Genomic DNA, 15,614 nt, shown 5'->3' with positions numbered 1-15,614 from the left:
AAGTGTCGACACGGCCACCGAAGAAAAGATAAGAGGCATACAGCATGTAGCAAATTAATTAAGGGACGAGGCCAGGGTTGAATGAAATTGCTGAATTATGTCGAATATTTTGGCCGAGAATCAGAAGCCTTATAGCTAAATTGCCCGTATATCACACACTGTGACTGCAGAGTGTATTAGTGTAAATTACATAACAAATAACTCCGGACACCAAGCCAATCCAGCATACCACACAATACATTTGTTAATATAAGTATTAATTATCTTAGCCTAACTAACTAAATAATAGATAAACATCAGTTATTTGAGCGATATGAATCACATACAAGTGCTACGTGCACAGTGCACAGTGACCCCGCCTACCAATATTAATCCAATAGATTACCTCCTATACAGTAAAGAGCGTTTGATGTAGCTGATAAGCCGTGGTATGTTCTGGGAGTGTTCATGTCTGACCTGGTCATGAAGTTGTCATTAGTAGGGTACATTCGCAGACAAAATGTAGTCTCAGCAAAATGTTGTTGCCCGTAAAGTGAAGATGTTAGTAGTTTCAAAACACAGTGATAATATAGACAACATAGATAAAAAACCACGAGTTTCATAAAAGTAAAACTTATGCTTTCTGAAAGCAATGGTGTTTAAATTCCTAAAATAAAAGATGAGCTTACTGAGTACTGACTACTGATTAGTCAGTGATTACTACTGACTGCTACAACTGACTACTGACTACTGACTACTACTAAAACTCACGTAAAACTCCACGTGTTTAAGGAAGGGTCGTAGACTTCACAACTGTTGAATACCATGCTGGCGTTCCTCCCCCCACAAACGTATATTTTACCGTGTAGCACTGCTGCCCCTGCTCCTGGTTTAGTGATAAGATTGTTGTGAAATGTAATCATGAATCAATTGATTTAGTCATTCGAGTATATTTAGTTGTATCTTTTTGAGGATCTTTATTTTTGAGGCAGCTACCAATAAAGTTCCTAGGATTGCTGTTTTCAGATATTTTGAACTTTGATATGCTTTATAATACAAATAAATGATTACGTTTCACAACAATTAGTAATGATAACTACCCGTAATAATATTTACTAATTATATTTCGAGAATTCGAGAATTCCCATGCGCGCCAGCTAAACCAATTAATCCATGTGACGAAAATATAGTATTATCGTTCATTGCGTTTAGCATTACAAACATTTTTCGCGCGTTCCATCCACAAGCCGCGTGACAACTGTAAACATGGGTGTTGGCAGGTTGCCAGCATCCACGCCCGACCCAGGATAATTAATTCGTGCCCAGAGTGCGGATAATGGCTTGCGGCTTAAAGCTCAGGTTTTCATATCAATAACCGGTTACCGGAGCAGTACAGAAGCCTGCAGGCGACACAGTTACCCACACGTAATCCTCCTGTCACGTCCGTTCAATGTGACATAAATGGATCAACACACCGGCCACCGCCTCCGTACATTCTTTGATGTTGAGACATTAACCTTATCCGTATTCCGTAATATGCAGTATGGCAGACACGATAATTCAGATCGCACATTCAAACAATGGACACGGCATGTGTGCCGTAACTAAGAAGTCAGAAAATTCACTGCCGTAATATTGTTCATAATCACCAATAATCCAACTTGGTGTACATTATACACTGAAATAAGAAACATGACAAATGTACAAATGATCCCAACCTGATCGAGCAAGGGACATGCCACACTTCTTAACCCACTTGTTCTCCCTCAACCGATACGCCAACACTGAGTTCGTATGCTCGCCCCTAACATATCCGCCTGCATAATTATAAAGTATCAACATAATATATTGTGTAATGTGTAATGTCCTAACTCTATATTATAGTAGTGGAACAGTCTGTGCGTGTGTGTTTGTGTACGATTTTGTCATTGCTATATGTTCCGCAGTGAATTGGTCGCTCTGTTGTACGTTGTCAGTTGTGTTATACTCGTTCAACTTGTATTTAATGTGTTTTATTAGTATAACGGCAGCGTTTCAGCGTTGTAGTTCCTGCTATGATGGAGATGAGTAGAGAAGTGTTATTAAAGTGTTACAGAGTAGTAATAGTAGTAGTACCGGTATTCGGATGTGTAATACTGATTAGGATTAGTGTTGTTAGGAACATTTGTCTGCACATTTGTAGGTTATCTTCGTGTATACACTGTACAGGTGTGTATAGTATGTGCAGTATGCTGTATTCAGTGTGCAGTATAGTATGTGCAGTGTGCAGTGTGCAGTATGCAGTGTGCAGTGTGCAGTGTGCAGTATGCAGTGTATAGTATGTCAGTGTGCAGTGTGCAGTATGCAGTGTGCAGTATAGTATGTGCAGTGTGCAGTGTGCAGTGTGCAGTGTGCAGTGTGCAGTGTGCAGTGTGCAGTATGCAGTATGCAGTGTATAGTATGTCAGTGTGCAGTGTGCAGTATGCAGTGTGCGTTGTGCAGTTTGCAGTTTGCAGTATAGTATGTGCAGTATGCAGTATGTAGTATGCAGTATAGTATATGCAGTATGCAGTATGCAGTGTGCAGTGTGCAGTGTGCAGTGTGCAGTGTGCAGTATGTAGTATGCACTATGCACTATGCACTATGCACTATGCACTATGCACTATGTACTATGCACTATGCACTATGCACTATGCACTATGCACTATGCATTAGGCAATATGCATGTAGTATGTGTATTAACTGTAAACTGGTTAACAAGTTGACAGATTCCAGCAATTGTATGGTACAAATGTACAATGTTCTAGTTAGTGGTTTGCGGCGAATGGTAAATACATTCATTTTCCGGAAATGTGGTACTGCGGCGTGATATGTACTAAACGTCAATCATTGTGCACAGTGCATACTACTACTATACCTAACTATTCAGTATTTTAGAAGATTTGAGAAATGAGCCCCTACAAAGGAAAAGCACGTACAAAAATGTACTCCCCCTTCAGAATACTACATGATTAACAAGATAGTTCAACAAATACCCATAATATAAAACCCACTATGGGTATCGTACCCATAATGTAGACAGTACAGTTGAGTGTAGCAGTACAAGCTGCGTGCCTTGCCTCTGGTAAACTCGTTCCTAGATACCAGTCTTTCTTCTTTATATTGTAGATCTCAACTGCACTTTGATCTGTGAGAAACAAAGGAATTAGTTTGTTGTTTGTGGACTTTGAAGTGCACACTCAACTACACTCTACTACTCTGGTATTTGTTGTTTGTGCTTACGAAGGTTTCGTTTTAATCGATTGTAATCATATTGGTAATCCATTTTTGAATACGTAGGTGATGGATGATATGTAAATCCGCAAAATTCGGTGCCTTTTGAGATCATTGCAAAAACTGCACAAATTATAGGAATCGAATTTCGGTAAAGATAGTTTGATCACCATTTTAGGATGACTTGATTTCTTTTAGGGGTTTTGAATATTTTAATGGTGTAAACAGTTTCTTAATAATAGTTCCGGTAAAGATAACGATCGATAATGATCGAAATATACCATGTAGGAATGTTGGAACCCGCTGAATGTTGTCAAACTTGACGGGTTGGTAATTTCATGAGTTACTAGAGGAGTAAAACCAACGTACAACTAGGGTTACCGTATCATTGAATATTCGCTATATTACTGAACAGTCAGACTTGCGGTTGTACTGACTCACCGAGAACATATATCTGTTCGGAATTATCCACTATACGGTTACCCCAGCACTGCCGAGTCCAATATCCACGTACAAATATCAGTTACCACGTACATACACCAGTTACCACATACCAATGTTGGTGTTTGTACGTGGATACTGGTGTACTGTCCGAAATTTGAGATATCACTTCAAATACAAGAAAACAGTGCTGTCGGACAAAAGTCGTGTAAGCTGAAAACACCACTAACCTAGTCCACCAATCACATACAGACACTTCAGCACGTCGCGCTGTCGTGCACTGGGAATGTCACTGGGGGGAGCCGCGCACTGCAGGGCATTAGGGGGAGCCGCGCACTGCAGGGCATTCCACAGTGCTCCGTCTTTCTTGTACTTCAGCAGGGCTGTCGCTGGTATCAGGTACAACCTGACGTTGGTTAAAACTTAGTTATTTACAGTATATTAGTGCAAGTAGTTATCTTGTGTCTTTCACAGCTTCATACAGAGAAGTTGTTAATTCTAAGGAATTTAGTAGCGCTATGCACACGTTGATAACAGTAAAGTTGTAAACGGGATTCAAACCTCAGGGCAAATACCTTCATTCCGTAATTTTCTATACGATAATTATCCATTTACCTCAGTCTTGATATTTTCACACTCAAATACACTGGACTACAGCTACAAAATTGTCACCGTTGTAACGGTATATAAGTTAGTAGATGATACATAGCTGAGGAAACATCTTAAAACCATCTACCAATATATCTGAATACTGGTAAGGAAATAAACCACATTTGTTTTGACACTTGACAACAAATGGCTCAGCTCCCCAATATAATATAACCCACAACATACCGAACAGCAGCAAATATGTCAGGTATGTGATTGTGTCTGAACCATCTGATAGCGGCGTGAAGCGTTTCTAGCTCGGAGTTTATCTCAATATCGTCACGAGACAGCAGTTCGAGCGCTAGTGGTAGTTCCAGTTCCAAATAGGGTGCTGTGGGGTGGTACTGGTGTTAGGAATTGTTAGTAGATAGTGCTGATAGCGGCTAAAAAGTTCTTTTTAGGTAGAACTTTTTAGGTAGGACTAGAAGATGATAGCTTGAGTAAGAAAATGTTTGATAATGCTAGGTAACACGAGCTAAGACTGACATATTATGATATAGCTAGAAAAGTAAGGGCTGAGAATCACTAATACACATTACACAACCTCACACTACATCTTACCACACAACACATACCTGACTGTGTGACAAGAGCAAAGTTAGCGGCAGCGACGCGCAGCGCACACGCAGCCGAGTCCTGTAGCACAGCCCCCTGGAACCCGTACCTTGCTGCGAACCCTAACACTTGGCAGCAGTTCTCTGTGTTCGTACTTATCTGGGAGGGTTATTAGTGAGCGTGTTACAGCCTGTAATACGTGGTGGTAGATTTAGTACAGGTGAGGGATTTAGTGCAGGTGGTAGATTTAGTACAGGTGGGGGATTTAGGATGGTTTGGAGAGTCTGTCAGTCTGGGGAACTAGTCCAAGTAAATTTAGGATTAATATAGGTTCTGTAATACATACATACATTTTTCAGTTATACTTATGATCTAAGAACCTTGCTCATGGAATGATTAAAATAATAAGCAGTCATCAACTCTAAAATCAGGATTATGTTACTAAGTTGCTACAAAATCATGGCAACTAAATCGTTACTACTATTCATAGAATACAAGTTGAACATTTTGCTCTGCTATACAACAACTGATCATGTAATATGATATCACCATCGGTTGTGGTCTTGATCTTTTGATCATTACTCATTTTACGATTTTGGGCTATGAGATTTCGTATTTTCTTGCCTCCTCACCGATTATTTTCTTGCCCCACCCATTATTCGGAAGTTTTGCTTTAAAATCCAAAAATTTTGTTTTATCATTCAGAAACTTGTTATCTGAAGAATTTTCTCTATCCCTCTTTTTTGTGTCATTGTGATGAGTCACTAACGTTTACTAGTGCTCTAGAAGTTCGAGAAAGAGATGTAGTTGCCAGTGTTGCTAAGGATCGTGTACACACAGTGGTTTACATTACGTTTAATGTTAATAAAAAAGGCCCCTTTTAGACAAATGACAATAAGCTCCTTATCGTTTAATCATTTAATTGCCTCCCCGCTTTGAGCGAAAAAAGAGTTAAGTAAAAAGGTCTTACTGTTGTGGGGAGCTGCAATATATGAGCATTAATATTGAATATTATGATCAATTTTATCTGTACTGTTACTACATTAAAATGTACACGCTTGTAAAATCAATTAGTCTTCTAGGAAACTAGAGTGCTTACCGCTGATCTCTTTTGAATTCTAACTCTCTTAGTTTTATAAATTCATTGATATTACTCAAAGTTGTATTTCTTCAAGTAAGGTCATTCATTTTGATATGAAAGTTGAATACTGAATAGATCATCTAATTAAGTAATTAAGAGATTACAGGGGCCGGCTTAAGTCTCCTAATGAATAGCTGCTTTGTTCACAATATTTGTTTTAACACGTGACAGCAATTCGAGGATTCGATTGGTCGATGCTGTGAGGTGATTGGTTGATCGCTGTCACATGTCAAGGCCACCCCTCCATTACACATGTTTAGGACACCATTATATTTTAAAAATAGACGCTCACATATTCTGACTTCAAAGGTTCACTTAACAATTAAGTCAATGGACAAAAGATTATTCATTTACTGTCCCCGTTAAATTAAGAGACTGAGTTTAGACAGATAAATGATGAATAAGTTATAAACATTTTATATTTGTTAAATCTTATATTTATAAGAATCTTATATTTTGATGCTTTGGGACAAAGTGAGAGTCTCCCAAAACATCAATTATATGATCGACCCACTCAAAAGAGCGAAAAAAGATTGTTATTAAATCTTATATTTATCGAAATTAATGAATGTTATTGAATAAGTTATGAATAGGTTAAATAAGTATTTAACAACTGACCCCAATGAACTGAGATAGGGAGCAGATGAGGGGGGTGTGTTGGAACATGTCAACTAGCTTGAATAGCTCCATCAGTGTGGTTAAACCTTCATCCTTCATAACAGTTACCTGACATGGAATATGAGATATAGTATTAATCATAGATATAGTAATAGCTAGGGATAATCACATAATTTGAACATTAATTAAGTGTACCATTGTGTTAACTTTCTTGTTTAAAAACGCAATTTATCCCTCAAATAGTTTATAAATTTGAACAAAGGACCTAGTCCTGTTAAAGACTTTTAAAGCTCGTATCTTTAATAATTTATTAAGGAAAGAAACAATAAAACTTACATCGAGGTTATTTAGTGGGTCCTCAGTGAGATGAACAAGTTTTAGAAACAGTCTCATAGCGGGGAGACTAACATTCTTTAATTCAATAACTTTTGCAATGCTTTCTCGAAACACTGGCCTGAATGTGGATAGTAACAAAATTAGAGCAGCTCTGATTTTAATAGAGCTAATAACATGTACTAATGTAAACGGTTTAAAGAAGTTTTTACTTAAATTATTAGTAACATAATATTTGTTTTTATTCGATAAACAAATCCTTAAGTTATTCGAAATGCCGTTCTGACTACCATACTGAATCGACGAGATGATAAATATGTATTTATAAATATAAGTATGTGACGATATCGTAGATTTTATTATTTGCTACTATTTGTAACATTGAGGGAGCATAATATTCATAAAATCCTGCTTATTGAACCGATAAGTCGCCTAAATAACAGAAAATGTTTGCCACTTGTTCCTTTTAAAGGTAAAATCTCCAAGTTTAAAGAGGTCCTAAACATTAATCAAGAATTAATCTTTAGAATTTAGGTCAGATATCAATAAGCTGTCGAATAGATAAAATTGATTTTAAATAAATATATACAATTTACAATTTACATATTATTAACTACATCTATACTCCATGATTTAAACTAATAGGAGATGATGGAGTCAGATCCAGCTACTATAGAGCAGATAGAGCCTATGCCCGAGGATTTGGAGGACTTTAGGGAAATTCACGAAGTTGCTAAAAAAAGTGAGTTTATTTTTTTAATAAATAAAATTAACCAACATTTATTATAAAATTAACCAAGCAATATTTGCTAACTAGACTCAGGAAACATCTGAAAAACTGTAAAAACTACCCCACATTACCTGAACATATTAGAGAAGAAAGTGCAGTGCTGCGCGAGGGTAGAGCGATGCGCGAGTAACCGCTCCCCCTCCACCACAAACTCCACCACATCTCCTGGTTCTGGTGCGCGCAACCCTCCCGGTAAAACAGTCGGTCTTACTTCAAACTCTACATCACCCAGCATCGTATTGCATACCTATCAGAGCGGAGAGTTACAAATGAAAAGGAGTGGTGAATTAATGAACGAAGTAATGGTTAATTTGCGGTGACTAGACACTTTTTGATGAATCATGTCGAAATCAAGCAGCTCTGTTTTTAGTACTTAACCTGGAAAAACATGCTACATTTTGCAAATTTGCACGGCAACTGAAAAGAAATCGTGCAGAGGAAGCTTAATAATTCAATCTCAAAAGTTTAATAAATCCCGTACTTTTTCTCGAACGTTAAGCGATAAATACCATACTTTAATTTAATAAATGCCGGTCAATCTTAACTTTGTAACTTAAACTCAAACCAATAAAGATAATAACTTACAGAACTCTGCATCATTTCGGCGTTACTCAGAGTCCAACGTTTTTAGAAGATGACAATACACAAAAGTTGAAGAATGATGCCTCATATAACCATATAAAATGCCTCTCTACTCAGTTACCCCACCCTCATGTTATGTAATCAAATCACGTGCCAAGAAACGTGGTGGAAGAAGTGGTTAGCAAATGGCAGCTGTTACCCTGGTAAAATATGTCTGACTTTGTTTAGGCTTGTTTTCATCTCAATGAAATCCTGATCGAATTACGTTGTCTTGCTGACTCACCTAGCACAGTAACACAGTGGAACATTCTACCATGTTCCATCCCCATTTTGGTATAGAAACTATTCCTTGGTATGAGTATGACGATTAATCCTGGAATATTTTTATCGCAACAAAGATATTCTGACTGCAACAAAAGTTCTAGAACACACGATTGCCTCTAGAATAGCCGACACCAATATTGTATGGAATAATACATCTTCAATCTAGTGTTAGGTCTTACATAATATAATAATACTAAACATAATGATATTAAAGAGAGACAACTATATAGATAAATTGGGTTCTAGAACTTTACACAATCTAGAACACGTTCCTCTAGAGTGGTTCTTGAAGCAATTACCAAAAAGTGGTTTTAGCAGCATTTATAGAGCTGACCTCCGAGTGGGCGACATCTTAAGAAGGCCAGACTTCGAGCACCTTCCATAGAAGGCCAGACTTTGAGACTTCTAGCACTCTCCAGATATTCTGGATAACCAGGTGCAGTTTTGCTGGGGTAGTAGCAAGAGTAATTATCCATGTTAACTGGAAACATAACCGACAGGTGGTGCTTACTGCTTAACATGGAGTTATTTTTAAACATTACGCTATTATTTTAGACCGGAATTAGCAGTGGAGTCAACTTTTATTGAGCAATTCTCAGAGATCCCACTTTATGTTTTGTCTACACTTTTCCTACTACGCACACTACCTTACTGAGTTCAAATTCCATTCACAACCCCACAACCTTACAACCTATTCAGCATATTAGTAATATTAGTAATATTACTACATATTATTATTAATCCCTGACCGGTGGAAGACCCATTGTTCCACCACCTGCTTGACGGTTATTTACTGTTTAGACATGCAATCAGGCTATATAACCTTAACATATCTCTACCGCAACCAGTATGCTGTGTGAGTTAGAGGTTGTCATAGAGTTAGGTTAGAGGTTGTCATAGAGTTAGAGGTTGTCATAGAGTTAAACCTCAACTTTGACGGTTGATTACCCGGAATAATCCGAATATTGTGATATTATTCAAGAAAAATAACAGTGATAACATAAAGTGTTAGATTTGTAAAGGATTCTTAAGGGGGGGGGGGGGGGGGGGGGGGTTCACCCTGATTTGCAAAATATCGCGAACTGAGATATGGGCAGTTTTGTTCATTTTTTGCGATTATTTGAACACAGAATCCACAGTTAGGTAAATACTGAGCTGATAATCATAGAGAATGTGTAGTATAGGCTTACCTTCCATATAAAGTTGGTTTCATTCAAAAATATTGATATTTAACTAATATATGGGCCAAAATCGATCAAATTTGGTGCGTATGCCCAAATATGGTCATATGGTTTTTTGCTCATAACTCAGTCATTTTTTGTCCAATCTTGATGGAAATTCATATACGAGTTCAGGGGACCACGAGCTACAAGTAGAGCACCTAAAATCTGGATTTTGGGCATGTTCAGGGTATTTGGCTAAATTGGGCCTAATTTGGACAAAATATGGGCGTGGCTGCCCCGCGGGCACTGTTTGGCAGTTGGGGTCCGGGACCCCCTCAAAAGTTCGGTAACTGGTCCTAGTTTGTTGGTCAACTGCTATCTCGAAACCAAGTTTCACAAAAAAATCAGGGTGAACCCCCCCCCCTTAAGCACCGCCCTTCGTTTAAACAACAAAGCAATTATCACATCAGTATTTACAAAGTTACAATACTAGGTCAACACTTAAATGTATCTATTTTATGGAATGTTATCAAATGGAATGCTAAAACAGTTACAAGATACATATCTTATATATTATATTCCTAATAGAGTTATTATACATTCGTTTTGACACTTGCTTCTTAAAGCTTCCAGAGTCCAGTTGATTCGACAAATTTACGGTTTTTAAATATATAAAATAATAAATAAATACGTAAATAAATACGTAAAGTCACAATTTATACAGCACTTTATCGGTAAATATTTTAACCGATCAGATTTAGGATCCATTGACATAGCTTAGCCAATCAGCTGTTAGATACGATTACAATTATTAGCAGCAAAATATCAAGTATGTAACTGAAAAGTTGAAACAATTAAATAGATTAAAGTGCAACGAATAACCGTCACTACAATATTGTTGTCTAGGGAGTCTATAGGCAGTTAAATCAGGTTTCGACAGAAAGTAATTTTCTGAGAAAGTTAAATACAAAATCACTATAATACATCATGTAGCTACAACAAAATACTAAAACATACTGTTAAAATCCAGTATATTGCACGACAAAACATCATGGGCAAGACGCTGAAAAATAAGCAAAACATTCAAGATAACACTTAATCTTAGTCCTAGAGAGATGGAAATAATCATCATGGCCGCATCAGAAACCACGCCTACATGAATGGAGTGGATATAGTGATGATTTATTTGAGTTTCATGCGGTTAATGTAATGTTGACTAATAAGTTAACTAATATATACAGTAATTCAATGGTAATATTATGTTTTAATTATAGTGGCTTGCTGGGTGCGATGAGATGAAAACAATACACCAGTTTACAGTTATTGTTACACATTGTAACAACTGTTATTGTGAACACGTCTGAGTCACACAATATATTGGTTCCTCCAAGTATATTCTAGCATTCATTTCGAAATTTCTCTCTTTTTTAAGCGAAAAGCTGGGTACCTAAAATTAACACAGTGGTCACCATTAAATTCTATAACCTCAGATCTTCTGACGTATGTTACAGAATATAATACCCTAGTGGTTAACAACTTGTCATATTCAATATTTTAGCTTGATACTTCTAAATTAGGGGTCCTAATGTTGATTGTCTGTTATAGTGAACATTCCAAATCAAGACATGATCTTACCGAACCACATACCAGTCTCATCCAGTGTTCATTCTCACTATAATACAAATTACACTTCAGAGCTAACTGTTAACTACACTTCAGAGCTAACTCTAACATTAACTACACTTCAGAGCTAACTGTTAACTACACTTCAGAGCTAACTCTAACATTAACTACACTTCAGAGCTAACTGTTAACTACACTTCAGAGCTAACTCTAACATTAACTACACTTCAGAGCTAACTCTAACATTAACTACACTTCAGAGCTAACTCTAACTGTTAACTACACTTCAGAGCTAACTCTAACTGTTAACTACACTTCAGAGCTAACTCTGACATTAACTACACTTCAGAGCTAACTCTAACATTAACTACACTTCAAAGCTAACTTTAACATTAACTACACTTCAAAGCTAACTCTAACATTAACTACACTTCAGAGCTAACTCTAACATTAACTACACTTCAGAGCTAACTCTAACATTAACTACACTTCAGAGCTAACTCTAACATTAACTACACTTCAGAGCTAAATCTAACATTAACTGCACTTCAGAGCTAACTCTAACATTAACTACACTTCAGAGCTAACTCTAACATTAACTACACTTCAGAGCTAACTCTAACTGTTAACTACACTTCAGAGCTAACTCTAACTGTTAACTACACTTCAGAGCTAACTCTAACATTAACTACACTTCAGAACTGTTTACTAAGCCGTTCTGTAACGTGTTGGTGAGCGCAGTGGTAATGTGCCTGGTTTACTCGGCTTTCTTTCCTGGCGGTGGCTTACTGGATGTGGTGATAACTGATGGGATGAACACCACACACAGCTCGGATGTGGGCTTCTTAAGTCAAAGTAAGTGGAGTCAAAGTGGAGTCAAAGTAAGTGGAGTCAAAGTGGAGTCAAAGTGGAGTCAAAGTAAGTGGAGTCAAAGTAAGTGGAGTCAAAGTATAGTCCGTTTAAGTAAGTGGAGTCAAAGTAAGTGGAGTCAAAGTGGAGTCAAAGTAAGTGGAGTCAAAGTGGAGTCAAAGTGGAGTCAAAGTTAGTGGAGTCAAAGTAAGTGGAGTCAAAGTGGAGTCAAAGTGGAGTCAGTTTAAGTAAGTGGAGTCAAAGTAAGTGGAGTCAAAGTGGAGTCAAAGTAAGTGGAGTCAAAGTAAGTGGAGTCAAAGTGGAGTCAGTCTAAGTAAGTGGAGTTAAAGCCCCATTCCCCGTTCCGAATATATTTTCCAAAGGAAGCAGAATGAGGTAGTATTGATAAATATGAGTATGTCACGTAGTTTATCGTGATTTTATTATTATTTCGGGGTATTGACTATTGAATATTCGAAAAAAAAATGGTTAAGATAGAGTTATCTTTATCATACCTTCTCAGAAATACTCCGTCATCATTTGTCATAGTTCATGATGACGTCACAGTAAATCCAGCCGATTTGTCGCTCACTGCACTTAGGGTTCATCAGTGTTTCATGGGCAAATAGCCGTTGAAATCCAAAATAAGCCGACGTAGTTAATAAAATTAAGATAATAGGAGATTGAAATGTATATAAGTTAAACCAAATATTAGATAACACATCATATTTCAGGTTTAACCTTCGCATCAAGTATACCAGTAGCCCTCATAACCCCCTTCGTCATCAACACAATCGGAATAAGGGCAACTATGGGTATCTCTAGCATCCTTTACAGCGGGCTCTTTATCGGCATCATCTTTATGAAGACCTGGACTATCTACCTCGGATCAGTTATTACAGGTAAAATCAATGGTGGATAAACGTTTATTCGGATCGGGTATTACTTATTAGTCGCATTGTTGTAATATATATAATATAAGGAATTAAACACTTCTTTATCCTGATGAGAACTTTTTCCTTGTCGCAACAAACGGGAAATCTGCAAAATTTGGCCCACATTCGATAGACAAACATGTTTAAAACTGTTCAAGAGTTGTTGTGCATTTATAACATAACGGTATTATAGCTAGTTACTAACTACTAGCAGAATATAAGTGGAAAAAATGAGAATTTTATTAATAAAATTCACAACACTAGCCAAGCACGATTGGTGGATAATAACTCCGCATATTTATTATTGATGCAGTCAAATATTCAAATATTTGCTATTCATACGTAAATCCCTATTAACTCCATGGCATTATCACCGAGACCTACTAAAAGTAATGGATATTTTAGATTATCAGAGCCGGCTTTTATATCCGGTGGATTCTGGCGAATGCTCAGTATATTTTGGCCTGTTGCACGTTGCGATCAAACACCATGCACGATATTATACTGATGATGTGGTACAAAGAAGCGAGTGCGATGAACAGGATTTTAAAAGATACTTGGCAAGATTAGGTAGCCTGTAGGTTGTTAAAATAGTCGCATATGATACAGTATTCTTATCTCTTTTTAAAGCTATTTTGTAACGTTGAAATTAAACAGGGCATTTATTTATATCCCGCTCATATCGACAAAAACCATCGAAAATATGATGTCAGATCAGCTTTTTTAGGAAAATATGTAACAATAAAATGAACAGGTGTTGGGATGGGGCTGACGTGGGTGGTTATGCCGAAAGTGTTCACAGACAACTCGACCATGGAAAATCTTCAGAGGAACAATACCATTTGGTGGTGTATTTACATGATGAGCATGGTTATAGGTGAGAATGAATACAAACCAATTGTTAATTAATTCAAACATACTTTGAGCATATTTTAATGAGCACTTTTCGTTAAGACATTAAAACCGTGATAATATTCGAAACGTTTCCAAAGCTCAAAGTCATACCATACAAAAAACAATTTACAGGAAACACAGCAGATTACTTGTACCTTGGTACACTCACTACGATAGACGCGGACACAAGACTCTACATCTACCTTATATGCTGTGCCTTCACCGTAGCTGCATCCCTTGTTGGAGTTATCGGCTACAGGAACTTGAACGAAACAGCTGAGGCTACCCAAGAACTTGAAAACTACATCTCCTCCAAATCTATTGATTCACACCGAGTAATGGAGAGTGACAGTGCCTGGGAGAGGATGAAGCTGAGCGCCGCGAGATACAAAGTAACGTTGCTGAGGAGGGAAGTAGGACTTCTCTTCACCCTGCTCATCTACATTGCAGTGGTGCAAGCCTTCTACACCATGACATTCCAGACCTGCATTGGAAACACATTCACTGATAGGAGTTTGATAACGCTGATGGGGCTTGTGTTGGGGGTTACAGAGGTAGCTTGTTGTCCCATACTAGGACTCGTCTGCGAGAAGATTAGCAACAAAGTTATCGTTATATTCATGTTCCTGTCAGCACTGGCTTCCTTCTACCTCACCTTCCTTATCTTCCCTGCAGCAGCTTCCTACAGAGAGGCAATGGGGGAGGAAACGTTCATCAAGCCACAGAAGTACCTTGTGCTATTAATAGCTGTTCTGTTGGGGATATCTGATGCTGGATTCAACATCATCCTGAACTCTTTGATCGGACGACTCTTTCAGTCGGACAGTGAGATAGGGTTCATGTTGCTCAATGCGGTCATGTCATCCTCCAGCGCTGTTGTTTTCCTCATTAGCCCCTATGTTAGCCTATATGCACTGCTCGGCGCTGAAGCAATCCTTTGTACTATGGCCACTATATGTGTTACAATGGATCTGTTTAGAATAGGAAAATAAACGGTGATGGCTCGAACGGTGACTAAAAGATTCGAAAACAGTAAAATGAAAATATCAGTAACCTGAGTTGACACATGAAATCAAAAGACAGAAGAGTTTTCCGGTTTGGAAAATAATATGTTAGATAAGGACACTGGACAGACATATAATTCAGATTTCAGATAAGAATAATTAACATTAATACAACAGCATGAGTCATGTGTTGTGGGTCTCGGGGCAGAGTATGAATGTAATTATCGTGTGTGTTATTAGTTCGTGTGAATTCATCTATTCCATGATGGTTTGTTTGATTTGATTAGAAAATATCTATCAATAGCATTCTCTGTTAACATTTCTGCTTTCTGAATTGAATGTTTGGGGGGCAAATCAGCTTTGTTTTGTAAACTTTCTTATTGCAATTAGTTATATGAACAGTATTATTTGAAATTTTGGTTATAAAATGATAAATTCTATATTTGTTTTACACTGCGACTGTTTATTTTGATAAGTTCATTT

At 37.4% G+C, this 15,614-nt stretch overlaps 2 protein-coding genes across 2 annotated transcripts in view; one reads left to right on the top strand and one right to left on the bottom strand.

Annotated features, from left to right (window-relative positions):
• LOC134818926 (kelch-like protein 12) overlaps positions 1 to 8,000 on the bottom strand; it is a 10,644-nt gene extending 2,644 nt beyond the window's left edge. The window contains exons 1-10 of the mRNA XM_063828642.1: positions 7,829 to 8,000; positions 6,971 to 7,088; positions 6,635 to 6,742; positions 4,896 to 5,034; positions 4,507 to 4,651; positions 3,903 to 4,078; positions 3,026 to 3,145; positions 1,698 to 1,796; positions 751 to 865; positions 386 to 456 (exon numbers count right to left, since the gene is read on the bottom strand). Of these exons, the coding sequence (XP_063684712.1) occupies positions 386 to 456; positions 751 to 865; positions 1,698 to 1,796; positions 3,026 to 3,145; positions 3,903 to 4,078; positions 4,507 to 4,651; positions 4,896 to 5,034; positions 6,635 to 6,742; positions 6,971 to 7,088; positions 7,829 to 7,992 (1,255 nt within the window). The 5' untranslated portion in view covers positions 7,993 to 8,000. The remainder of the gene's footprint in view (positions 1 to 385; positions 457 to 750; positions 866 to 1,697; positions 1,797 to 3,025; positions 3,146 to 3,902; positions 4,079 to 4,506; positions 4,652 to 4,895; positions 5,035 to 6,634; positions 6,743 to 6,970; positions 7,089 to 7,828) is intronic.
• Positions 7,598 to 15,614, top strand: LOC134818927 (UNC93-like protein MFSD11). Its single transcript, XM_063828643.1, has 5 exons — positions 7,598 to 7,709; positions 12,149 to 12,304; positions 13,033 to 13,200; positions 13,988 to 14,110; positions 14,260 to 15,614. The coding sequence occupies exons 1-5, from the start codon at positions 7,616 to 7,618 to the stop codon at positions 15,117 to 15,119; spliced, it is 1,401 nt and encodes a 466-aa protein (XP_063684713.1). The 5' UTR covers positions 7,598 to 7,615; the 3' UTR covers positions 15,120 to 15,614.

Source organism: Bolinopsis microptera, chromosome 7 (genome assembly GCF_026151205.1).
Source record: "Bolinopsis microptera isolate Bmic1 chromosome 7, MBARI_Bmic_1.0, whole genome shotgun sequence".
NCBI classification, from domain to species: Eukaryota; Metazoa; Ctenophora; class Tentaculata; order Lobata; family Bolinopsidae; genus Bolinopsis; species Bolinopsis microptera.
This window is presented reverse-complemented; position numbering and strand designations above follow the sequence as displayed.

Excerpts from the sequence above, each read along its gene's own strand:
- LOC134818927 (XM_063828643.1), top strand. The coding sequence starts at position 7,616 with ATGATGGAGTCAGATCCAGCTACTATAGAGCAGATAGAGCCTATGCCC. Across the intron at positions 7,710-12,148 it reads TCACGAAGTTGCTAAAAAAA|AACTGTTTACTAAGCCGTTC; the intron begins GTGAGTTTATTT and ends ACTACACTTCAG. Across the intron at positions 13,201-13,987 it reads CCTCGGATCAGTTATTACAG|GTGTTGGGATGGGGCTGACG; the intron begins GTAAAATCAATG and ends TAAAATGAACAG.